Source organism: Cyprinus carpio, chromosome A5 (genome assembly GCF_018340385.1).
Source record: "Cyprinus carpio isolate SPL01 chromosome A5, ASM1834038v1, whole genome shotgun sequence".
NCBI lineage: Eukaryota > Metazoa > Chordata > Actinopteri > Cypriniformes > Cyprinidae > Cyprinus > Cyprinus carpio.
Window position 1 is genome coordinate 32,477,889 of NC_056576.1, and position 27,021 is coordinate 32,504,909.

A 27,021-nucleotide genomic window follows, 5' to 3' on the forward strand; every position below is an offset into this window, starting at 1 on the left:
ATCTGCTCCAGAGAAAGGTATGGTCCAACCTTCAATGCTTTCTCTAATCTTAGCCAATAAAGGTTCAATGGCAAGAGCATACAACATTCCAGAAAGAGCACAACCTTGTCTAATACCTCTATAAATTTTAAAAGGAGCACTCAGACCACCATTCATTTTCAGTACACTCTCTATATCCTGGTACAAAACCCTTATTGTGGCGATAAAACCAGAGCTGAACCCGAACTCCTCTAACGTATGCCAGAGATACTGTAACTGTGCTCAACCCGGTCAAATGCCTTTTCCTGATTTAAAGATATGAGACTATGTCCAATAGCCTAGAGACATCCAAAATATCCTGAATTAGATAGACATTATCAAAAATAGACCTGTTAGGCACACATTAAGTTTGATCGAGATGAAAAACTTGAATAACCACCTCCCTCAACCTAATGGCAAATGCTTTAGAAAGGAGCTTTAAATCAGAGCACAAGAGTGAAACTGGGCAACAGTGAGAGAGAGAGAGAGAGAGAGAGAGAGAGAGAGAGAGAAAGAAAGAAAGAGAGAGAGAGAGAGAATATTAATATAATAATTGTAAAAGGTTTGTTAGTTAACAGTAGTTAACTGTATTAGTTAACATGAACTAAGCATGAATGATACTTCTGCAGCATTTATTGATCTTACTTAATGTTAATTTCAACATTTACTAATACATTATTAAAATCAAATGTTATGCTTGTTTACTTTAGTTAATGCATTGTTAACTAACATGAACAAACAATAAATAACTGTATTTTCATTAACTAACATTAACAAAGATTCATAAATACTGTAACAAACAAATTGTTCATTGTTAGTTCATGTTAGTTAATAAAATTTTATATGAATTGAGCACTTATAACTGTATTTTATTATTATTATTATTATTATTATTATTTTGTGGTTATATGTGATTATATGAAAATAGAGTGGTGAAAAGTGGTTTACGTTTTTTAAAAATTTTATTTATGCATTTACACACAAACTGACCACATTTGCACATGGCATGCCTCACATATGACTAAGTGTCATAATTGTTTCAGTTTCTGGAGATTTCCTGTCTTGTAGGCACAGATGAGTCATTCTCTAATTGGTGGAATAATACAGCTGGCTCAGCAGTACAACAGAAATGGGGCGCATCCATTTCAGTCTGTATAAATGTGAACTGAGTGGAGAAGGTGCCAAGCATTTAGCCAATAAATTAAAAAGCATCTACTCATCTCTCACCACCCAGATCCAGTTATTAATCAGATTCTGACAAATGACCACAACTCTCCTGTTATTATCTAAAATCCCACTGTTTATTAAAATAACGATTGAATAAAAGCTTAATTAGACCTGCAAATTCTCACCAGGGCCAGTTGTAGCTACATTACAGATAACAAAACCTTATTAGCAGTGTTGGATAAGTTACTTAAAAAAAGTAATCCACTACAAATTACTAATTACTTCTTTAAAATTGTAATTTGATTACATTACTGATTACTGCATTTAAAAAGTAATCAGATTACTAATTTCTTTACTTTTTAAGTTACTTTCAAGTTTACTTTACTTTTCAAGTTATTAAACCTAAAAAATGAACTACAAAGAGAAACTCATAGTTCTTTCATTAATTTAATATTGACAGAAAAAAATACATAAGTATTCTCTCTGGAGTTTGATGTCCTCTCTGAGCAGCTCCACCAGCTTCCACTCACTCCCTCACCTGTCCCAGGACACTTGCAACCCTAAGGCAGAGCAAATAAACCATGCCTGTTAATGTTGTAGAATTTTTCTTGTTCAAAATAAATTGGCAGAGAGGTTTTGAAGTCTGTAGACTTTACTGATCACACAACAAAGTCGAGTTATGGTTTGCCAAAGGTAAATCCCAAATGTCTTTTCTACACAGATATAGATAGATAGATAGATAGATAGATAGATAGATAGATAGATAGATAGATAGATATAGATATATGCCTGGAGCTAGTTACAGAATTCCATATATGCATTGTTTTATTTTTAGACAGGTGCTTTTTACCATATGTAGTTGTCATGTATGTATTTCTAGGTCCTAAACAGATTCTTACCATATATGCAGGGTTTGGGACAGCCTTTGTCGTGCCGTTGTGATGCATTCGCACTTCAAATGCGCCCTCTGGAGTCCCTGCACTTAAGTTTGGGACACAGCTTTAGACTCTGTGAATATCTTCCTGATACCAGTCAATAAAATAAACGAAATTGACATGAGAAATACAGTAGGCTATATCTAAAGAAAGCTTGAAGTGTCTATTATTAAATGAAGTAAGTCATGTCGAAAATGGAGATGATGTCTTCTGATACGGATGCCCACAAATTTCTCTGATAAGTCATGTCGAAAACAAATATTCTCTGATAAAATAATCCATATGAAACCAACGTGAGGTACAGTCTCTCCCGTCTGAGCTCACCTATATCACACCGCACATCGCACGCTGTAAGATCATCATCAAGGTGAAACCACGCTTGAGACACATCACCTTCGTATACAAAGAAAGATTTAAGTTCCTCTCGGCTACTTTTCGTTTTTGGAATAATACGCGCTTCTTAAGGAATAAGCAATTGTGATGCCAACGCGGCTTAATGCAGAAGATGATCTCATTCTGATGAGTAATTTATTTTTACTTATTAGTGTTACTGTGACATAAACTTGTACACATTCACTTGTTGAACTTTTCAGAAACTATAATGCCAGACTAAAATATGTCGAGTGCAACATTTTGAAATATGATTCATACGAATTGAAACAGGGCCTACAACCTTTCATTGCATCTAAATGTTGTAGGACTCGTCTGCATTTCTAGCTCACATTGTCCGGTGATTTATTAAAGGGCATACTGACCTGCAAAAATCACGGGCATACTGACAGGGCATACTGACCTGCAAAACATGATTTTTTTAGCTCATAATTTTTAACATTGCATTTGTAACTTAAAAGTAACATAATTTTATTGACACAAGTAACTGTAATCAAATTTAACTGCGTTACGAGGAAAAGTAATTAGATTACAGTAATGTGTTTCTGTGTAACGCATTATACCCAGCTCCGCTTATTGGTGACCTTTGCCAATGCTATCAGCTAAATCTCACTATTACAATATAGAAGCAAAGAATTCCAGCAAGAATATCTCATATCTGTACATGTTCATACAGTATGTTTGTCACGGACTCACCAGCTTCACCATCCACCTACAATCACCAGATTGGGATGTTCATACAGTATGTTTGTCACGGACTCACCAGCTTCACCATCCACCTACAATCACCAGATTGGGCAGTGTTGGGCTGTAGCAGACGCATTGATGTCTGTAATTTGCACCATGAACGTTGGATTTTTTCATGCAGGGAACGGAGTAATAGCGGATATGACTGGACCAGGGCTTCCTTGTATGGTCGCTGAGTCCTGAATGCTTTATGATTTTCAAAATACGTCGGACGAGGGACATGTGGTGCTAGGTTAGAGTTTAGCTTACAATGAGTATTGACAGATGCGTAGCAGAGGTCGATTCTTTCCTATGATAAAGGACGTTAAGAGGAGACAGCCCGGTGACTACCGCAGGGTGCTGGAGGACCCGGGCCAGGCGTTACAGCAGTTGTCTACATGCATGTGTCTTGGCGACTCTGATGGATTTCTGGATTGGCAGGGAATGCACCAGCAAACTTTTTTATATATGCTAGAACGTGATTGTACGGAAGCGTGAACCGCCATAATCAAAAGGACTGTGTAAAATGTTTTATAATCTAGAGATTGTAAAAAGGATGTAGCACATGCACTGTCGAGTCAAGTGCGAGCACGGCACGAGACAAGATGCTGCTGCGAGCGGGTAAACACTCGTGTGTGTGTGGGATGCAGGAGAATAAAATGATTGACGGGACTCCCGCAATATAGAAATATCTAAACATAAAATATCTAAAAACAAATAAATTGTTATTCATCTATTGCACAAAAGCAACATGAACTACGATTAAACGATTAACAGGTGCAAGTTTATGCAGAGTTTCTATTTAGGCTATAACAGGTGTTTGCAGCTTTGAGCAATGTAGTGCTGAAATTTGCGTATTCACAAATCCTCTCATTATAACACACGAATTCTAGACATTATGAAAGATTCATTATGCTTATATTTATTGTGTTATAACAGAGATTTGTGAGATTGCGATGAACTGAGATGTCATTTAGAGATTGTACATGCAGCGCTCTTTGCTGGCATTCTGCCATATAAACCATGCACGCAGCAGCCACTTGCATTAGTTAAAAATAACAGTGTTCTGTGAATGTTGATGCTTTAATAACAAATATTTATCGGGAGCGTGTATGGTGGGATTTTATAAATTTCATGGAGAAAAAAAGTTTTCTAATTACTAATTACTTTTGAAGTAAAGTAATCAGAACATTAACGTGATTAAAAACTTTTAAAAGGAGTAATCAGTAATCAGTAATTTGATGACATTTTCAGAGTAACATGCCATACACTGCTAATTACCTATACCTGAACCCACTTCCCATGCCCTATAAAGGTTTACTCACCTCACTCCCTTGTCGGCTGGTCTCAAGGTTATACAATTATCTTCCTTCTCTCCATTTACCTTTAGTTACCCGTGGCTCCGTGATGTTCACTCTTTGGCTGGATTCCCTGTAAAGATTAAGATAAGGACTGTTATTCATCAATTGATTGAGCTTCAAATGACAGTTTTTGTTGAAACTTACCATTTTGAATCTGCCTTCTGTTTGTGGAAATAAAGAACTTTGTTTAACTAAGACCCACCTTGTGCCTCTCAGTCCAGTTGTGACAGAAGACCAGCCCCTACATAATGGATTTGAGTTTCACTATGAAAACACGGCATCCTCTCTCACTTGATCACGTCGCTGAATTGGTCCAAGCACTCCATGATTCAATTCAACGGCCTCAAGTCATGACATCAGCCTCCGCATGTCCCATGGCCAAGCCTGCGACCTACTCCGGTGAGGTGGATGCTTGCAGCGGATTCCTTCTCCAGTGTTCACTCTACTTTGAGTTGCAACCCCTATTAATTCGTGAGTGACAGAGCAAAGATTGAGTTCACAATGTCCCTGCTGTCCGGAAGAATGCTTCAGTGGGCAGAATCAGTCTGGAACTCTCACAGTCCCATGGTACACTCCTTAAATGCTTTTGTTGACCATTTTTGGGATGTGTTTGACAAGTCTACCTCAGGAATCTCTGTGCACGATGAACTCTTCCGGCTACAGCAAGCAGATATGTCCATTCATGACTACAGAGTTCGATTCTGCACTCTCGCTGCGAGCAGTGGATGGAATGAAACAGCTCTCCTATCTGCATTTTGGCATGGTCTAAACCCATTTCGTCTTCAAGTTGCTGGGCAAGTGCTTGGTGCATCACCATACTCCAGAAGTCAATCTCTGCATCAGCTGCCTACACTACCAGGACAAGCTAGTGCCTTTGTCGATATCTGCTCGACCTCCATTGAGAGCCCTGCCTCCCAAAGCACAGTCCAAATACCAGCGGAATACCAGGCATTCCAGGATGTATTCAGTAAGGTTGCAGCTACACATCTTCCACCACATTGGCAATGGGACTGCGCTATCGATCTTCTGCCTGGGGCCAAATTACCTAAGGGGCATGTCTACCCGCTCTCAATCCCAGAGTGAACTGCCATGGAGGAGTACATTCAAGAGGCACTACAACAGGGGTTCATCTGTCCTTTCACCTCACCTGCAGCATCCAGTTTCTTCTTTGTGGGGAAGAAGGATGGGGATTACATCCTTGCATCGATTATCATGCTCTCAAATCCCAAACTGTTAAATTCACCTATCCTGTTCCTCTGGTACCAGCCACCTTAGAGGAACTTTGTAGAACTTGCATCTTCACAAAGTTAGATCTATGCACTGCGTACAATCTGATTTGCATACGAAGAGGCGATGAATGGAAAACAGCCTTCGTAACCCCTTCCGGGCACTATGAATACTAGGTGATGCCATATGGCCTTTCTAACTCACCTTCTGTGTTCCAGAATTTCATGAATGAGATGTTCAGAGATATTCTCTACCAGTTTGTCATCATCTATCATCTTAATTTACTCACTCAATCTAGTTGAACATTGACGGCACGTCAACCAAGTACTCCAATGCCTCCACCAGCATCACCTGTACCTAAAGTTGGAAAAATGCGAGTTCTACCAAACCACTATTCAGTTCCTCGGCTACATCATCCCAGCAGAGGGAGTTCACATGGATCAGAGGAAGGTGGATGCGGTACAGAACTGGCCTCAACCCACCTCAATGTAGGAGCTGCAGAGGTTTCTGGGATTTGCAAACTTCATTTCAGTCAACTATCTGCCCCACTTGCCTCTCTCCTCCAGCATAAACCAAAGTCCTTGTCCTGGACGCCTGAAGCCACAGATGCCTTCCAACAGTTGAAGTCAACCTTCTGCACCACTCCTACTCTCTCTCACCCAGATCCAAACCTCTGTTTTGTTGTAGAGGTAGATGCCTCTACCCTGGGAGTAGGTTCAGTACTGTCACAATGGAAGGGTGAACCCCCAGTATTCCATCCATGCGCGTACTTTTCTAAGAAGCTGTCCCCAGCGGAGCAAAATTACGACATCGGGAGCTGCGAGTTACTGGCTATCAAGCTCGCCCTAGAAGAGTGGCGGCACTGGCTGGAAGGAGCTCAGCACCATTTTGAGGTGATAACTGACCATAAGAACCTGCAATACCTGCTAAATGTCTCAATCCTCGACAAGCACGGTGGGTCTTATTTTTTACTCACTTCAAACTCACTGTAACTTACCGGCCAGGTCACAAAAACCTCAAAATGGATGCTCTTTCCCACCTTCACCAACCTGATCCGTCCCAAGAATGCCCAGAACCCATTCTCTCTCCTACCACATTCATGTGTCTGATTGAATGGGCCCTGGATGACCAAATTCATGCTGCCACTCTGGAGGAATCTGCTCCGCTGCTAGGTCCAGAAGGAAGGAATTTCGTACCAACTGCTCTGCACTTAGCCCTTCTGGACTCCATCCACACATCTCCGGAATTGGGACACCCAGGTAGCCGACAAACCCTCTCGCTCATCTGATACTGGTGGGCTGGCATGGCTTGGTAAGTCACCCACTATGTTAGGGGTTGCTCGGTCTGTGCCATCACATTCACTCCGCTCCATCTCCCTGAAGGCAAGTTAGTTCTGCTACCTGTTCCACGTTGACCCTGGTCCCATCTCGGAATAGACTTTGCTATGGATCTTCCATCCTCCAATGGGTTCACCACCATCATAATTGTTGTTGATAGATTCTCCAAAACCTGCAAGCTCATCCCCCTAAAGGGGTTACCAACAGCCTTAGAAACAGCTGAAGCTCTCTTTCACCACAACATTTCATCACAAAATTTTGGTATCCCTGAAGATATATTTTTCGATAGAGGGCTGAAGTTCATATCCAGGGTCTGGCGTAATTTCTTCCATCAGTTGGGTGTCCATCAGTCTGTCTTCAGGTTATCACCTCCAGACCAATAGCCAGACTGAACATAATATCCAGGAGATTGGGCGTTATCTCCGAGCCTACTGTCATAAACACCAGGACAGTTTGAGCTTATATCTTCCCTGGGCCGAGTATGCCCAAAACTCCCTGTGACACAAAATGACAGGATTTAAAGAGGAGAGGGTATGGGACTCAGCACAGATCCATCTCCAGCATTTCGTGTGGAGACATTATAAACTTTGCTGATGTCCGTCGCACCACGGCTCACACATACCAACCGAGCAACCAAATCTGGCTCTCCACTCGAGACATTTGTCTCTGACTGCCCAGACCATCTACTGAGTCAAAGAGATCCTAGACTCCCGACGGCGGAACGGCGGACTCCAATACCTTGTGGACTGGGAGGGTTATGGTCCCAAGGAGAGATCATGGGTGGACTTAGATGATATCCTGGATCCATCACTCTTCACCGACTTCCATCAGTGCCACCCAGATCACCTTCCCAGGGGGCGTGGTTGTCCTCACCGTCGGTTACGGGCACTAGGAGACGCCCGTGGGGGAGGGGGTACTGACACGGACTCAACAGCCGCACCATCCACCTACATCCAATCGCAATCACCAGATTACTAATTATCTACACCTGAACCCACTTCCCATGCCCTATAAAGGTCTACTCACCTCACTTCCTCGCCGGCTGGTCTCAAGGTTGTACGCTCATCTTCCTTTTCTCCATTGACCTTTAGTTGCCCGTGGCTCTGTTACGTTCACTCTCTGGTTGGATTCCCTGTAAAGATTAAGATAAGGACTGTTATTCATCAGTTGATTGAGCTTTAAATTACTGTTTTTGTGGAAACTTACCGTTTTGAATCTGCCTACTGTTTGTGGAAATAAAGAACCTAGTTTAACTAACAACCACCTTGCGCCTCTCAGTCCAGTTGTGACAATGTTATAGTACACATTTGTAGGATTTTAACATCTTAACAGAAGATTAAAGGAATAGTTCACCCATAAATTTAAATTCGCAATAAATTTACTCACCCTCAGGCCACCCTCATTGGAACAGATTTAGAGAAATTTAGCATTACATCACTTGCTCACCAATGGATCCCCTGTAGTGAATGGGTGCTGTTAGAATGAGAGTCCAAACAGCTGATAAAAACATCAAGATAATTCACAAGTAATCAACACAACTCCAGTCCATCGATTGCCCATCTTGTGAAGCAAACGGCTGCATGTTTGCAATTTAAAAAGGTATTTTAAAGATATTTTTAACTTTCTCGTGTGTATCAGGAGAGAAATATACACAGATCAAGCAACATTTATAAGTGAAATCAGTCCAAGATAGTTCTAAACAAGCATGTTGATGGACTTTGATGCGAGGACAATGGGGGATGGACCTTTTCACTGGAGGAAATGTTATTATGGATCATGGATTATTTTAGCCAGAAGCGACAGCTGAAAGTTAATATGCCTTAATGATGGATTTGTTTCTTAAACAAGTAGCTTTTTGCTTCACAAGACGTTAATTGATCGACTGGAGTTGTGTGGATTACTTGTGGATCATTGTGATGTTTATATCAGCTCTTTTGGACTCTTATTCTGGCGGCACCCATTCACTGCAGAGGATCCACTGGTGAGCAAGTAATGTAATGCTACAAATTGGACGGCCTGAGGGTGAGTACATTTTCATCATACATTTTCAAATTTTCATTTTTGGGTAAACCGTTCCTTTAATGACAATGAGAATATTGCCTTAAAAGGTAGGCAGCAAGGCAGCTCACTGGGTTTTGAAATAATGCTATTATCTCCTACAGTGGTGATCTTCTAATCAAATGTTTATTAACAATTTTATCTTTGAAGCCTATCAGAGAGCATTTATCAGTTCAAAAACTCACTGGCATTGTCAGATGAAGCAATGATTTGCTATCTCTGCTTTCTGATGAATCAGTCCTTTTGCTATTTAGCTACTTAGGCTCTGTAGGTATAAATTATAATGTTGGAATGCTCTTGCACATCAGGGGCCTTTTACATTGGACTCATTTTTGTATTGTTGAAAACAGCAACGTGAAACTGAAAGAAACAGAAATGAATATTAGTACTTTGGCATTTAATACAACAATTTCATTCAAGATTGCTGCTATTGGCCTACAATAAGAATTATTCCTGAAACACAAATATGAACTGTTTCTGCAGCTCATCAGGGCCCCCTACTGGTCTGGAGACCTGGGCAGATGCTCAACAGGCCTGTGCATTATTCTATCTTTGTCTCTATTGTCCAAGACACACAGATAAGTCTCCACTCCTAATGAAATGACGAAAATACTGTGGTTGGTGCAGAATGAAGATAAAACATCAGCCATCATAGCCCATATGCTGTGTGCTCAGTTGAAACAATCCTCATTGTCACATTTCTTCATATACAGCCTTGTTATGCTCAGAGTATTGACCCACAGAGAAAAGTCGTTCACACGCAATTGCGGCCATAGAATGGCCTGGGTAGGTTTAATAAATGAGTCATTCATGGACGGAGCTTGTGGGAAGGCTGTAGGGTGCATATTGTGAAATAATTTAATGTACTTGGTTACCTGGTTTCCTAGCCTTTAAGAAAAATTCACATGTGTTAAAAATCATTTATAAAACAAAAAAATTGAGAGTTACCCACTGACTTAAACTTAACATGGTAAAAACATGTGGCTTTCACTTTGAATGTGTGTAGCTGTTATGGGGACATAATCTTTTTTCCATTGCTGTCCCACATTTTTAAACTTTAAACTTTTAAACATTTTTCTTTATTTCTTTAATTCAGCCATTGCGTTTTGCTATGTCTTTGTCAGGTCTGTCCTCAAAAAATGGAAGAGATTCTTTCTTTCTTTCTTTTAATATGTTCCTTAAGTTTCATTTATAATGTTATTAAAGTTTAAAAGCAAAAATTCTTATCTTCAATCCTCGTTCTTGACTTCTGCCTGATTTTTTTCATTTTTAAGAGGCGTCCTGCTTCAGTCTTGTCAGTAAAATGGCCACTGCTGTGATTGGCTAACACAACTACAAGGGAACAAGTACCAACGCCCCCTCGCTATTCCTTGTAAGCATTTTAAAATGTCATATCCAGAGAAAGCATTATGAAATTGTTTACAGTTTGCGATATAGCTGCTGTCACATCCAATACAGTTGACCGCTTCATCTTTCAACAAAAGTTTCTTTGCAAACTCTCCATTACACTGGTTGTCCTTTACAAAACATTTTAAGATTAAATGCTCTAAACAAACATAAAAACCTCTGATGCGATCCGGGACACTATTAAAAAAAACCATACACTTTGTGATTCTGGGGTCTTTCTGAAGGCTGTTTAAACATGTTGTTTAAACCGGATCGGAATGCATCAATGCGAATATTGTTTTACTCTTCCATTTGTCCTGTTGTCAACAGAATGAAGCTTGGAGAATGTCAGAAACTGAACTGGCACTTGTACAGCCTACTGTGCTCAGTGTAGACAGCTTTTGATGAAACGCCATGCTCAAGTCCAGTGTAGACAGGCGTCAAGCCGTTATGTTGTCAAGCAGGTGTCAGTTAAGTGCCTGAATGTCAGTGGGCAGGGCCACTGTCAAGTTAAATACCTTATGTAGCTCTGCCCCTTTACAGCCCTATTGTAGTTGTCTTCTATTTTCCGTTTCTATTTCCACAGTGTGAATGTAAGGTCGTACGAATTTATGAAAGAACCACTCATTTTAAAATCTTCCCAGACTAGTGACATTTGTTATGACATCCACTTGGAACATAAAAATGCTCATGATAACTTTCAGTAGCTTGAGTAAATAAGTAACAATAAGTAAATCCACTTCACCAGGTAATTACTCTTCAACAGTGACGCTATAGAGCTACTGCAAAAACTGAAGCTCAAAGAAAGAATTCTAAAGATGACTGCGCACTTGGTTCTCTGATGCATATGGCATATATAATTTAACAAATGAAAATGAAGCTGTGAGGGATAGACTTACAATGGCACGCATTGTATAAATGTCCAAGATCAAGTAAATTTCACGACTCAACTCAAAACTTTTTTATGGAGTTTTTGTCAACTAAAAGTTTATTTTATTTTACATTGTTTTGTAAAGATGTTTCATTAGCTGAACAGTCCATATGTTGTTAAACAACAGTACAATCCATTGAACACACTGTAATTATGTCCCTGGCTTGATTGATATATAGGTGAATAAATAGATAAATTCAAACTTTCTAATCACCTTCCTAGTTATTTGCTTATGAAGTTACAAGATCATGTTGATTAACATGTTTTCCATGGATTTTCAGTGATGCTAAGTTTAGACAGAAAAAAAGGCATAACAAAACCAAGAAATCTGCATGCAATTTTTCTGGTTGCCATGACAACTTCTTAACTGGAAGAAAATATAAACTATGAATATGAAGGTGCAATTAAAGTGGTGACTGACCAAAGCGACTGGGTAGGTCTGACCCCGGTAGCTCAAATGTCAACTTATGCTCATGCTCTCAATCATTTTAAAGTGTCAACTCCATCTTTGAGGAGGACAAATAGCCATATTAACCACAGACTTCAAATATGCCTCAATTACTTCACATATTGATGACATTTCTCAGTCCTTATCACTGTATTTCACCAGTACCTTTTATGTACATGCTAATAATAACATTTCCTGAAGGTTCTGGTACACACAAATAGATAAGTTTCCGTTTCAAACATAACCGTTTAATGTTTTATGTATTAATATATTTTCACTAGAGAACTTATAAATAAATAAATAAAAATGAAATAAATAAAGGTAAAGAAAGCAGCATTTTTCTTCAAATAACAAATTCTTTGAGGTTGTAATGTATCGGAGTTATCAGTGATGCCTTCAGATGTTACTCTGTGATAAAAAATTAGGGCTATTATGTTGTCTAGCTGTATGCTCGGTTATCTTGTAATTTTTCCTCATTGAAATTCTGTGGAGAAAAGCTTTCTGTTGCCTCTTTTAATCAAAACCAAATAACCTCAGTCTACATGCACATCATAGACTCTTAAATGGACCAAAAACCCTTTAATAACGCTTCCAAAGAGAGGCAGGTGCATAATTTGAAGAAAAAAAAAATAGTGTTATTACGTTAAGTTCTTACCTGGTAATATTGTTCTCTCATATTGTCACTATGGCTTTGTGCAGCTGAAATATAGTTTTGGACAAAGTAGACTCATCTGTCTAGATTTTAACAGAAATAAGCACACGAGAATTCAATGTTTATATAACCCCAATCCCAGGACTCAATTGTGTAGGGGTCCGTTCTTCAAAGGTGGAATACTCAGTAAGCTGTATTTTATTGTTGACAATTTGACATGATCCAGGATTGTTAAGTTCTTCGAAGCTCATCCTGGAGTTGCTGTCATAACAACAGGTCCATTAACTGAAACCTGCTCAGGAGCAGGCTTATTTCACGTAAACGGGATTAGATTGTGCCATTTTAAGTGAAGATGATGCTGAACATCTGTCCCAGCCAATGCTATTCAAGAGCACCAAACCAGGAAAACAAATTAAATAATAATAATAATATTTTAAAAATAATTAAAATGTTCCGGAATCTATAATAAAAGACAAGGCCAATTTTACTCATTGAGATGTATTTGTGAAGGAATAATTATGTCATTATTCCACTCATACACACATTATGTACAGTTTGTCGGAGTCGTTGTCATTATTCCACTCATACACACATTATGTACAGTTTGTCGGAGTCGTAAAGTCGACTTACCTTTCAATCTTTAAAATGCTTTTATGTTGCATAATTACTTTAAAACACAGTCAGTTGTGTCTGTGTAAAACAACAAACTGCCAATTTATATGATTAATGATCTGTAATTGTATATACATTGTTGTAATTGATTGTGGCTGGAATTTTTACTTAAGTCTCAAAATCCAAAGAGATATTCTTTATAAAAGTTAAGACTCATCCACCCCCCAAACAAACAGCTCCAGAAACAACTTCTAACATGCCCCCACATCTCTACATCAATATGTGGGAAGATTTGCATAACCCCGCCCAGATGTTCACGCAAAGAAAGAAGGCGTACCTTTTATTCTCATTATAGTATTGTTGTTGCCGCCACTGCCATGTCATATCGATGCTGTGTGTTTCACTGTGAAAGCGAAACTTCAAAAAGCCTTCCAAAAGAGGGCGATATCCGCTCCGTTATGCCTGGAGCTGATCTGTGCTGGTCGCTGAGGAAATACATCAACTTGGCACTGTGGATCGCCAAATTGGCTTTCACCGTGGATGAAGTCCAGCCCGGGGTCGTCACATATGGTGACAAGCACAAGGTACACTCCTTCGTAGAATCCGCCTCAAGCCGCCCACCTCAAGCCGGCCGTGGCTCACTCTAGGCCTCCGGCCTCCGCTCACTCAAAGCCGGGGTGTGTGACGCTGTTTCGTTGAGAAAGCGAAACTACTTTGTTTGGGCTTCCAAAAGAAGACATGACTAGAAATCATGTTTATATCACGTTTATAATGGGTTTTATGTTTATGTCTCGTCACTCGGGCCGGACAAGGCATCACAATATGTTAAGAGGCGTAACATTTCTGTCACACACTTGAGGCATTCGGCTAATCACAACGCGCTGGATAGCTGGCCAATCTCAGCACACCTCGCTTTTCAGAGCGATGAGCTTTGTAAAAATCGCCGCATTTCAGAAGGCGGGGCATAGAGGAGAAACAATAATGTACAGTATGTGGAAAATAAGTTTTTTTTATACCTTAAACTGCATAAACTCATTTCATTACACCAAATACACAAAATAATGTTCTTTTTAGCAGCATCATATGACCCCTTTAAGATGGATCATATGGGGAAACTTTAATGCAGTCACATATTATAAATCTGCTTCAAAATTAAATTAATTGCTAATTACATTATCCTTGACATTGAAAAATGCAAAGCCTGTACAAATACTAGAAACAAAGAAAAATAATTTGGAATCACTTCAAAAAAGTTATACACTTTATTTATGTATTAGAACTTTGATCATTTCGCTCGCTAGGTGGTGTCCTTGGTCTTAAAGGGGTCATCGGATGCTACATGCACTTTTACAAGTTGTTTGAACTGAAATGTGTGCTGGCAGTGTGTGTACACAACCACCCTATAATGATAAAAATCCACCCATTGTTATTTTTTTTTAATCTACTAAAATCTTTATCCCTTTCTCAAATCGAGTTCTTTGTGACAGGGAATGCACCCCCGATCTACTTAAATGCATCTATCTTAGTGCAAATCATTCGTGATCCAGCTTCATCAACAGACGAAGTGAGTATAAAGTTTTTTAATTAATCTTTGCAAATCACCTTCCCTAATAATGTGCTAATTAGCAAGTTTCTCGATGAATGCAGCTAAAGTAAGCAGTCTCTCTGAGAGCAGCTCGGAAGTGAGGGGCGGGGTCAGCAGAGCTCATTAACATTTGAAGGAAAGTGCTACAAAACAGCTTGCTCTGAAAAGAGCTGTTTTTGACAGGGTAAAAAAGTTGTTTTTTACACTACCATTGAGAAATTTTAACCAAACTATGTTACAGACTTTTCATTAAGACCCTAAAGAATCATATCAACTTGTGGAAAATGGGCATCCGATGACCTCCTTTAAAATATGATGTCATTAAGTAGAACAAGGCAGGTACTAAGGGAGGACAGGTGGGGTAATTGAACCAATAATCATGTAAAAAGGTGGGCAGGGTTAGACAATACACATGAGACCACATGGCACACAGAAACAAACAAAACAAAAGCCATGTTCTCATACAAAATCAAAACACAAGGAAAAACACATGGCCAGCAAAACAATCATAAGCCATGTGCATGAACAAAACAAGACACGAACATGCAGCTAATGATAACACTAATAAGCCACATGTTCACACCAAACATGACAACATGAAAGCATGCAGACAGTGAAAAAAACAAGCTGTGTGCAACAACACAAGCCAATGAGAAAGCACGTGTCCGAACATGAACCGTGTGCTACAGTACACAGAACACCACAACACACGTGGACAGAAAAGCGTACGGCCCAAGCGAACTCTAGACCACAAAACAAGACAGAACATGGAGCATGAGTGTATGAACCCGGACACAAAACTAAACATGACATGAGAGCCGGGATCTGAACACCATGCTCCAACATGACACAAGGAAACAGGGCATGCATGAAAACAAGCCATGACAGGAGTGTCAGGGCTCTGTCACAAAACCATGAGTAAACTAGACTGAAGTGACAGAATCCTGGCAGACTATCTGAACAAATGGTTCCAATTTCATCATTTGCGGAATATCAGTATAATCAGTCAGTCCTAAAGACTGAAACTGAAAACCTATTTGTGTGCAGTGTGAACAAAGCCACGCTTCACCTACAGTCAATATTAGTGACTGCAGGGCTCCAGTACCTATAATTACAGCCATAGCTCTGAGCTGTGGACCAGAGAAAGGGTGTTTTTTAAAGGACATATTACAGGTTATTAACTATTTAATGTCTGTGAAGCATTGTAAATTAATATTGTAAAGACACATTCTATTCTCTTTTTATAAGCTATGAGACAAGTATGTACAATATTTTCTCTGGAAATCAGTGGTATGCCCGGAAGCAGTCCATATAGAGTGGGGGAACAATGACGTCAGAATCCAGAAGTCTAGTTCGCCGTGGGTTACTTCGAGATTTTCCTATGGGGTTTTATAATGGGGTTTTTCGATTTATGATAAAAGTATCATCAAGTTATGTTTACAACAAGCTTTATTTTACTCATAAATCGAAAAACCCCATTATAAAACCCCATAGGAAAATCTTGAAGGAACCCGCAGCGAATTACATGAGTAGTAGCATTAACTGTGAAACAAGTCTCTCTGAAAACACGGTATTATAGATGGATTAAAAAACTGATTTAATTATTTTTGAGCATTTTTAGCTTTTCATCAGATCACAAACCTCCTGCAGTACCTTCACGAACCTCCAGGGGTGTTCCAAGCCGAAAACCCTGCTTTAAATAACTTTATTATAAATTGTAAGTGCTAATAACTGGTTGACATTGTCATAAATGATCACCTTTTAGTCTTTGTAATGTGAGTTGTGATTAACTGGAACGTGTAAGAGATACTACAGTACATTTCACCTTTATGTAATTTGCAAAACGTTTGTAAGGAGACATGGATTTATATTAATTTAGAGGCTGTATTTATGCTGGAATTTTACAGAAAACTATAAAAAGAGTTAATAAAATAGTTGAAAGAACCTCTTAAGTTAATCTGTAGCAAGCCCTGGGGCCTCTCCAAAGCTCTGATTGAAAAATTGCATTACTGTTAAAGAGTTCTACTTAGACTTTCTATCATAATTGAAAAACTAAACTTTACACAGTCATGGACCAGGTGAATCATTATTCAGAGGACTAAAATCATAATGATTTATACATGGGCACCCAGAAATAAAACAAGACTATTACTCTCCAGCATTTGCTTGTTTCCTTTTAATTTTTCATTTTAATTCATCTCTTCAATAAAAGCTTTCAATTAGGATGCATTCCAAATGAACGTTTCTCTGCACTCCATCAAATGCTGGCAACTCTGTGATGTGCGATAACTCCCAACCTTTTAATTATGAGTGGTTTCAAGCGGTGACATTCCTGACAACTCCCAGCTGATGAAATGTCTGGAAACATTGCATGGTTATATTACAGGCTATTCCGCCAGCTGATGCGTGTTCCCACAACACACACACCTGGGGAGTGATATTACACTTCTCTTTTCCAGTTTAATAATATCAGTCTTCAGTTACAGTCACCTTTGTGCCACTGGTGTCTAAATGAAGACCTTGGCTTTGTTCTTCCGTCACTTTACTGTTGGTACCAATTAGACCAATGTGCTGAAGACAGCACATTTTTTGTTTGGAAGATTTACCAGTTTCCCCTGTAGACCAATAGATCTCTACTGCTTTTCTCTCTGATGACAGATGGTTATACACCTCCCAGAGTACTGACCAGTGTGTAAGTGTATGAGTGTGACTTTATTTATGTGCCACACACAGAGTTCAAAGTATGTGGCTCTGAGATACACATTGTGCTGAGGCCTCAACCTTAACAGCTGGTAAGGTGTAGCCCAAACTCAGATTCAAGTTGAAATCAGATTCAACTCATTCTGTATGGTTTATTAGCGCTTTGAAAAATGGGGACATGGGTTATGTCCTCATAATTCACCCTCTCCTTGTAATACTTGTGTCATACCCATGTCATTATACAAAGTTGTGTCCTGATATGTCACAAAAACACGCACACGCACACACACACACACACACACACACACACACACACACACACAAATGTAGTTAAATCTAACTTTATTACAGTGATTTTCACTGTAATTGACAATGTTGGATAAATTGTCCAATTGAAATTATTATAATTTTTTTTTACAAAGTAGTAAAAGGTGACCAACTGGAGTGAATTCCTATGTTAGCCCCACCCATCTAGACCGGAGATGAGTGAGTGAGTTTGTCGTCCTGCAGAGAATATTCTAGACTTGAAAAAAAGAAAAGAAAAAAGTTTGGTTAAATAACATTTTAGCCTAACACTGTAGTTTAGAGATTTGTTTTTGGAAAGATTTATGGCTGATAACTTGCAGTCTTGCTAAATTAGGCAAGATTAGAAAGAATGATAAGGAGATCCTACCTGATTTCCGATGCATAGATAGAGAGGTCTTCAAACTATTCAAGGATTTGAAAGACATACATATTACTTAATCCATGTAAATGTGGAATTGGTAAGTTTTTCCAATTTATTGTTATTTAAAGGGGTCATATGACGTTGCTAAAAAGAACATTATTTTGTATTTGGTGTAATGCAATGTGTTTATGTGGTTTAAGGTTATTGATGTACATTATTGTTGCTCCTCTATGCACTGCCTTTCTGAAATGGTTTGATTTTTACAAAGCTCATCATTCTGAAAAGCGAGGTATACGCTGATTGGCCAGCTATCCAGTGCGTTGTGATTGGCTGAATGCCTCAAAAGTGTGACGGAAATGTTACACCCCTTACCATACTATGATGCTGTCTCCCGGCACGACCAGACAAAACTAATAAAACCCATAACAAACGAGGGATTTGTAGCATCCAGTATGGTCATAATTACTTTTTACATAATTTTACATAATTACTTGCGCACTGCTCCGAGTGTGTGTTCATGGTGTGTGTGTGTTCACTGCTTTGTGTGTGCACTTTGGATGGGTTAATTGCAGAGCACGAATTCTGAGTATGGGTCACCATACTTGCCTGTATGTCACGTCACTTATACTGTCTTTTTACGCATTGCATATCATGTCGCATAAACATAAAACCATGTCTGCATTTGTGATCGGAGAAATGACAAACAACAAGCGCTACTCTACACTGCTCAAAACTCTCGTTTGAATCGTCAGTGGCAAATTCTACTTTCAGGCTGTGATTTAGAAGCGACAGACTGTCCTTGCAAAGTTGTAATTGCTCCAATTTATAGAAACAGCCTTTGTGCACAGCACAAGCATTGTAGGCTACTGGCTCAGGAAACAGTCCTTGTCCACTGTAAAATGCGCTGCACACATCCGAATATTTGGGTTGAACTGTTCTGGAACAGTGTTGTAAATACAACTTAACCACTGATTTCTAGCTGTGTCCTCTTTTGGAAGACCAAACAAAGTAGTTTCACTTTCACAACAAAACACACAGCGTCTCCACAACATGGCGGTGGCACCAACAGTGAGAATAAAGTTACGCATTCTATATAAACATAAGTCAATGTTTCTTACAAGTGTGTGTGTGTCTGCCTCTGCCCTTAGACACTTAAATTTCCTAGTCGTCTAAAGGCCCATAATTAAATGTATTGATATTAACAACAATTGTTTAGTTCTTTCAAATTTATGATTTAATAGTGACAGCCAGGTGTTACAAAAGACATATAGGAAGAGTACATGAAGTGAAGGTGCAGAAGAGGTGTTGTTTCATGTATGGCAACAGAAACCCTTTTCTTTTCTCGCATTTCGGCCCAATAAAACAGACCTGTATGTGAGGAAATCTTTGCATCAGTTCAAAACCCACATTATTTCCCATGGGAGGTCTAAGCACAGATTGTACATCCTGAAAGGCAGTCACAGATGCCATGAAGGTGGTTGCTATTCTCATTTTACCTACTGCTAACCTCTAGAGTGGTTATGTGTGAGTCTGGTATTGTAAAAGCAATGGTGGAAATAAAAGAAATGTCCTGAAGCAATGAAAGCCAAGCACTAGCCATTCTGCACCTGAATATGCATTATAAATCATATAATTGTTGAATTCCTGCTGGAAAAGAATGTTCATGAATTTATTGCGTTGCGTTATGCTTTGTGATGTTTTCCTCTGAGGATTTAATTAAATGTACACTTGTAGTGTGCTTCAAATTATTAACGTACATGAATTTTCTAATTTTTTATGTACTGTACATGCAGATGAATACAGTAATATTAATGAAATAAATTGCTACTGAAAAAGAATACTCTCATTTTATAAGTACATCTTTATAAGTAATTTTATAATTAATTCTCTTTGAAATATGGTTAGTACTGGCGAATGTACTGACAGGCATTTAAGGTTAACTAAAATATTCTTTAAATACACAATATTTAATAAATTTCTATTGACACTTCTATGTCATATATTTACATATATTTGTAATTACAAGTGTGTAATGATAAAGTTTACATTTTTAAGCTGTTCTTATTAGAGTTTACCTATGTTTGGATTATGATTAGGGTTTCAACAGTATCTCACGACCAATTCGTATACGTATTGAATGAGCTGCCTAATTTGTACGAATTTGTATGACCTAACTCGTACGATTTTATACGATTTGTCTAAATCCCAGTGTCAGGTAGGTTTAGGGGCGGAGTTAGGTATAGGTTATTCGTACAAATTCATTTGTGCAACTCGTAAAATATGTGAATATGAATTTTGTATGAGTGTGGTCGTACGAATTCATACGAATTAGCCACCTCATAAAATATGTATGAATTGCCATGAGATCGGGCTGGGGTTTTGGAATACACTTTATTTTAAGGTGTCCTTGTTACAGTGTAATTATACATATACAGTAAGCACTGAATAATATTAACTAACTGCATATACTTATATGGTTAGGGTTAGTATTTGGGTTTGGCTTAGGGTTACTTGCATGCAATTATGCATAATTAATTGTTATTATAATAGTAAGAACATGTAATGTGTAACATGGACACCTTAAAATAAAGTTTTACCCGGTTTTGTTTAGGGTTAGTTGCATGTAATTTGACATAATTTACTATTATTACTATAATAAAGTACATGTAACAAGTGTAACAGTGACACTGTAAAATAAAGTGTTACCAATTTAATATATTTAAAATACATTAACGCAACTTTAAATATGTTAACATAACTTTGTAATATCAAATAACACACTGCAGTAAAAATATTATTAAAACATGATTTAAATGTGCTTTAAAATAAAAATAATTTTTAATTTGGCATTATTACAAAAGTTTACTTTTTAAAAGCATGCTTAAGCACGTTAAGAAACATCATGAAAGTGTCATGAAAGTGTACCCTCTGTAAATAGGTTTTTATTTAATATTATATTATCTGCAAGTACAGTTTTTGAAAAAATTAAAATTTCTTTCCAAATACATGTTGTCTTATTGTAAACAATTCATCAGTGAACATTTAAACAAATAAATAAATAAACAAAATGTCTATCTTTACAATCTTTCAGTTAAAATATTTTAGGCTTCGGCTCTGTAACAAAAGAGTGTGCTGTGTGCCTTGTGCACTGAGTATAAAATAAAACAGCAGTTTTGAAAAGGAACTTTTTTTGAATCACCCCTCATTTCCATTTCTTTTGTCTGTTGATTATTGATAACAAACAGCAATAGTCTTTATAAATTTAAAATTAAATTAACTAAATGTATAAATTAGCAGCTGACTAAACAGCTCAGTAGGCTCATTAGACAACTATTGTTTGGACAGAGCATTAAAATACAAAGTACACTGTCAAATAAAAAAAATACACAACACCAAGTTTATGCATTGTTTTTTCTTTAGTACTTACATATAAGGAGGGAAATACAACAGTTGCTTTTTAGGGAGGATACAGGATGTTGTAACAGTGCTCTGTACATTAAGGGTGTGGCAGCACATGGCTGACAGTACCGTGCTTCAGCAGTTCAGAGAGTACAGCTCAAATCTACACCACAACACAGCATGTGGTCAAGGCAAAGGCCTAGTAGCAGCTCCACTTGAAAAAGAAAAATGTAAGTGCAGATATTGCAACTGCTGTTTCATTTTAAATACTGTAGTTGAAAGTAGAAAACAATAAGAAACCAAAAATGTCCTGATGGTAATATTAAGGAAAATAACTTTACAAAACGGAAAAGTGTATGAGCTGCTACCAGAGACTTGCTAGTAGTCACATAGAGTCTTATGTACCCCATCAGAAGACCTTAATAACATATTGGAAATGGTTCACTTTGATCATCAAGGTACAGTTGAAAAGTTTACATTCAGTTCTGAGCCTCCATAAAGTTAAAATGTGGGTCAAACTACACCTTTGACCAACACTCCAACTGTTTAGCAAAACCTAATACCTTGACGAGTTACATCATCAATTAACATTTCATCACATGAGGGTTTACTCATCAGAATCCTTTGAGAAAGAGGTTAAGGGGGCTACAAATCATAGGAGAAAGGTGGAGAGGTGTCAGTAATAAATTCTCTGTGACTATAATCTGGAGTGCAAAGGAACCCTGATTGAATTAGGGGCGAGTTTGAAAAAATAAATAAAATAAAATAAAAAAAATGTTATAATAATAATAATAGAATAAACATGTTATAATAGGTGTTCCTTCCTGGTTACAGGAAAATGACTAATAAGACTATTAAAACAAAGTCATACATAAATCCTGCATGTGACAAATACAGCACAGTGGGGAAATAAACATTTAATACAGTGTGTGAATTTAGTCGTCCTGAAGAAACTGAGGGTACTGTAACCCTGAAACTAACCTGTGATGGGTCAACAGCAATACAGATATCATTTTTTTTTTTTTTTTTTTTTTGGTGCACCACCCCAAAAAAGCTTCCAGACCCGTTACCAGCTTACCACTTTCTAAACTACTAAATGTTTAAAGTTTCAGGCTTGATCTACTGTGTTACCACATTTTGTGGTGTTTTCTTTAACAAAGCTCTAGCAAGCTTCAAAGTTAAAAAGAAATAAACAAATCTCAAAACCTGCAGTTTACATTGTGGCAGATGTTACAACTAGTTTTGAGATATTTCTTGGTATATTAACGAATGTAACCATGGTGCTATAGCACTATCCGGGGCAGATCTATTTAAACACAACAATCAGTCCCTCCAGTGTGTTTGCATAGCATTTTATCCTTACCAGAGATCTTAACTCTATTACCGTCTGGCTGAGAATTCACGGTGAGATACAGAAAAAGAGAAAGAGAAAAGAGAGCCTCACTGAAAGTCAAGTAACTGCCTGCCGAGTCCCTATATGGCATCTGCCTCCCCTATTCCTCAGGCTAACTGAGTAATCAAGAGTTCAGCTTCTGCAGTCGTTATGTACTGAACATGGTATGTACACAGAAGGGAGGGTCTGGCACATGCATGTAATGCACTGTAACATGATATGTCTTTTATTATCATTTATGTATGATTAGATAATTCTCACAATACAAACATAAAAAAAAAAAAAGCGCTAATTGTGCCGGCAAGTCTCCATTCATGCAGAGGAATGTTGGAGAAGATATCTAACTCCACAATGTACAAGCTCCTGCCTTTCCTGTGCCGACACACATTTAATTGAGATACAGACATCTGCAAAGTTGCTCCTGCATTGCCTCTTACCAATGTGAACAAATGTGGTGTCAGCACAGAACACGGTTGTGACTACTGAGATCCGTTTAATAAGACATTAAACTTAACCAAGACAGTGAGAGAAGCAAAGGTGGCATCCAGATTGAGAATGAGTATGAAATACCAAAGACAGATGAAAAACTAATTCAGCAACCAAGGCATGTGTTGAACCAAGATAACACTGAAAAGAGGGGCAGGGGATAAAACCATTCAACATTTCCAACACTGACAAAGAATCCATGGCATGTTCTCACGAACGTCCCTGACAGTTTCTGTGGCTAAGTGTCAGGTTTATCAACAATGGCATGAAAATGATCCATCTCAAACACAAATCTGGGACAAAAGTAGAATCTGCACTTCAAAGGCCTCTTTGCTGGAGAAGAATCTGTTAAATTAACAGAAAAGAAAAAAAAAAAAGAAAAGAGAATAAGAAGAATGGACACAGTGCCAAGACTCCAGGCATTCCTCTGAGAAAGATCCAATCCACAGTAGGGTGACCCACACATGATTGAGTACTTCAGGAATCCATTTTGATATCAGTGTTCACAACTGAAGTTCTATGTTTCTTTAAAAGATTGTACAGTCACCCTTCTACTGAGCAGAAATCATACATACCGCTACAGCCATTTTTGCTAGAATCCCTTAGACTTGTCTTTGGCTTCCCTGGCAGCGTCAAGAATATTTTTAGTTAAGTGTCAATGTGTAAGGGAAACAGCACTGTGCAGAAAACCCCAACAAAACTGGACACTAGGCCTTGGTTGTTTTTCTCGTGAAAAGTACCTCCTCTAGAGTGAAAATTAAGAGAGAAAAATAGAAAGTAACGTCTTTAGAAAGCACATAGCCCGATCAGACTATTTCCTTTATCCTGCGCATGTAGTCATGCAGTTCCTCTGGGTCCTGAAAGCCCATGTCTTGGCATACCCACTGAATGTCCTCTTCGTTGGCAATGGGGATGGAGTTGTAGGGTAAATCTTCTGTGGGAAGGGTAAAGGTGGTAAACTTGACACGCTTGCGTTTGGAGGTCGGAGAGCTGGCATCTTCTCCGTGGTCTTTGGTGGAACCCCCGGAGCTGCCATCTCCTCGGCTGTGGACTTGGCTTTGTACGCTTGTCTGAGAGCTGCCGCTGCTGTGGTGGTCCCCATGACAGCAAGTCTGTACCCCCTCCAAGGTGTTGCTGGGGCTTTCCACCGTCTGAGGCGAGAGATCACTCTGAGTGCGCAGGGGTTCCCCGTTACCCAAGAACACCCAGTGGTGGGAATGGTCCATGTTGGCTTGGCCTTCAGGAGGTATGCGCTTATGGCGATACTTCAACACAAATACAATACAGTTTATAAGAAAAACCATTATGGCGAGACAAAACACTCCAAGAAGAGCATACATGCCGATCTCCAGGTCAGTTATGCTACGGGGACTGTGCACAAACTCGTCGTCCTCCTCGTCTTCTTCTGTTGGTTCCTCTGGATTGCTTATTGTAGGAAAGTTGGAGTAATCAATGGGCACACTTGCGGGCTGCTCGTTAGATGGCTCATACCCTCCACCACCTACGTTGGAATCAATAGCGGGCCTTCTCGTGTTGGCAGGCATTCGAGTGTCTATTTCAGTTTCTGTATCTACTTCCTCCTCAGAGTCTTCATCCAGTCCAAAGCGGACTTTGACGAACACAGGAGATGAAGCAATGACACTCTTGCGTTTAGTCTTCTGGCAGGTTTCGCAGATGGTCATCTCCACATGCACTACCTCTCCTGAGCCCTCACCTTCAGCCACGATGACTGGCCACCGTTGCTGGGGTTGTTGAGCCACCGTAACCACCTTATCGTCTGCTGTGGTGGCATTGAGGTTGTAGTCTTTAGGGTCGTACATACTCAGGGGGGCGGCGGTATTGTCACTGTAGTAAACCCAGATGGACAAACTGGCCTCCTACAAACACAAAATGAAAGAAATTGTGAGCCTGAACTCAACCCTTACACATCCTATAACAGTTCATTTTTAAAATCATATATGCCAGTTTATTGGCTCATTTTAAGTCTGAGTGACTGTCGGGCACCTCCAAAAGTTAGTTTTGAACTGGTTCATTCCAGTATGTGGCATCCAGTATCGGGATATAATGTTGGAAATAATGTTCATTCTTGCACAGACTGAATGTTTAGCTTCATAAGGCCTCAATATATTGTCAGAAACCACAGGTAATAATTTTAGTAATGAATATATTTTTTGTAAGAAAAGGTAATAATTTTGCATAATTTATGACATTAGAATTTTATGACATTATGCGTTGTCAACTTGTTTCTACTGAAGAAAAAAGTCACCACATCTTAGATGCTAAATGGGATATCAAATTTAAAATTCCGGGTAAACTACTCTCTTTCAGAGTACATGAGTAACACTTTGCGTTAGTCATAGCAGTGCTGTTGATGAATGCTTTTGGCTGCAGTGGTGTATATAAGTACTTTTTAAACAAAATAGAATTTTTGTATGCGTTGTCCAACTTGGATACTTTACAACATCAAGCTGGCGTTAGCATTACTTTTTCAAATGCTGTAAGTGTTGCCATCTTATGCGTTGTCAACTTGCTTGGGATACTTAATGCAACATCAGAGCTTGCGTTATTTTAGAATCTCTTAAATATTCATTATCCTGTGTTTACTGGTCCATACAAGATAACTGTCTTGAGCAAGCAACATGTAGCTGACATCAGAAGGGCTTGCATGTTTTTGACCATTAGAAACACAGGCTGAGGAGAACTGGAACTGGCACAATGCTTTCGTTCTTGTCACCTCATAACAAGCCTAAGCTTGCCTTCCTGCTTTGCTCTCTGCAAAAGGAACAGCACAACACCTTACTTATGTTGGCAGGCAGACAAAATGAAACCACTCTGCCAGAGTGCTTTTAGTCAGAAATGAAGTGTTTATCTACCTCCAGTCAGCAATAACCTGTTGTGAATCTGTAAAAAAAAAAAAAAAACTCTTCTGTCGCGTCACTAACTTCAAGGTTGTTCTGACATTCAGGCTCAGGCTCTGTCAACGCTGCTTGTCAAGATGAAGAGAGTCTTTGATATGCATGATCTGAATAATACATTGCAGACGACATGTTGTCCTTGTGGACCTTTCGAGATCACTCTAGCCACTAAATAAAATGGTATCAATCACAAATGGCCTTTGATTCTTGAAGATTTAGTCTTTGGGAGATGGCACTATAACTTTTATATGGATGCCATTAGATTTCTAACTGTTAAAAGTGTTTGAGATCTATCTTGAAGGTAATTTTGGATGCACTGTACATAACAAACTACAGAAGTGAAATGTTCAAGCATCCAAGACACTTGGAACTTTGAAACAGAATAATCGCTTACACCAGCATTCAACAAAATCAATTATTTAAGGTTTCCGGTGAAACAAAGGAAAGGTGCATCTAAAATGTAAAAGAAAGAGCAAGAAAATCAGTAACACTTAAGAAGCTTGTTTACATTAGTTTATGTAATCATGAACTAACAATACTTTGACAGCATTTATTAATACAGGTGAATGTTATTTTTTTTCAGATTCTGATAAAATTACATTAGTTTGAATAAATTAACATTATTTAA

General features: G+C 38.6%; 1 protein-coding gene across 3 annotated transcripts in view; it reads right to left on the minus strand.

The window, feature by feature from the left end:
* Positions 1–21,204: 21,204 nt before the first annotated feature.
* LOC122145089 (transmembrane protein 132E) overlaps positions 21,205–27,021 on the minus strand; it is a 307,669-nt gene continuing 301,852 nt past the window's right edge. For 2 of the 3 annotated variants that reach the window (XM_042756937.1, XM_042756936.1), the window contains one exon: positions 21,205–25,355. In XM_042756937.1, coding sequence (XP_042612871.1) covers positions 24,285–25,355 — 1,071 coding nt within the window. In that variant the 3' untranslated portion in view covers positions 21,205–24,284. The remainder of the gene's footprint in view (positions 25,356–27,021) is intronic. The other variant, XM_042756935.1, reaches the window with a different exon arrangement.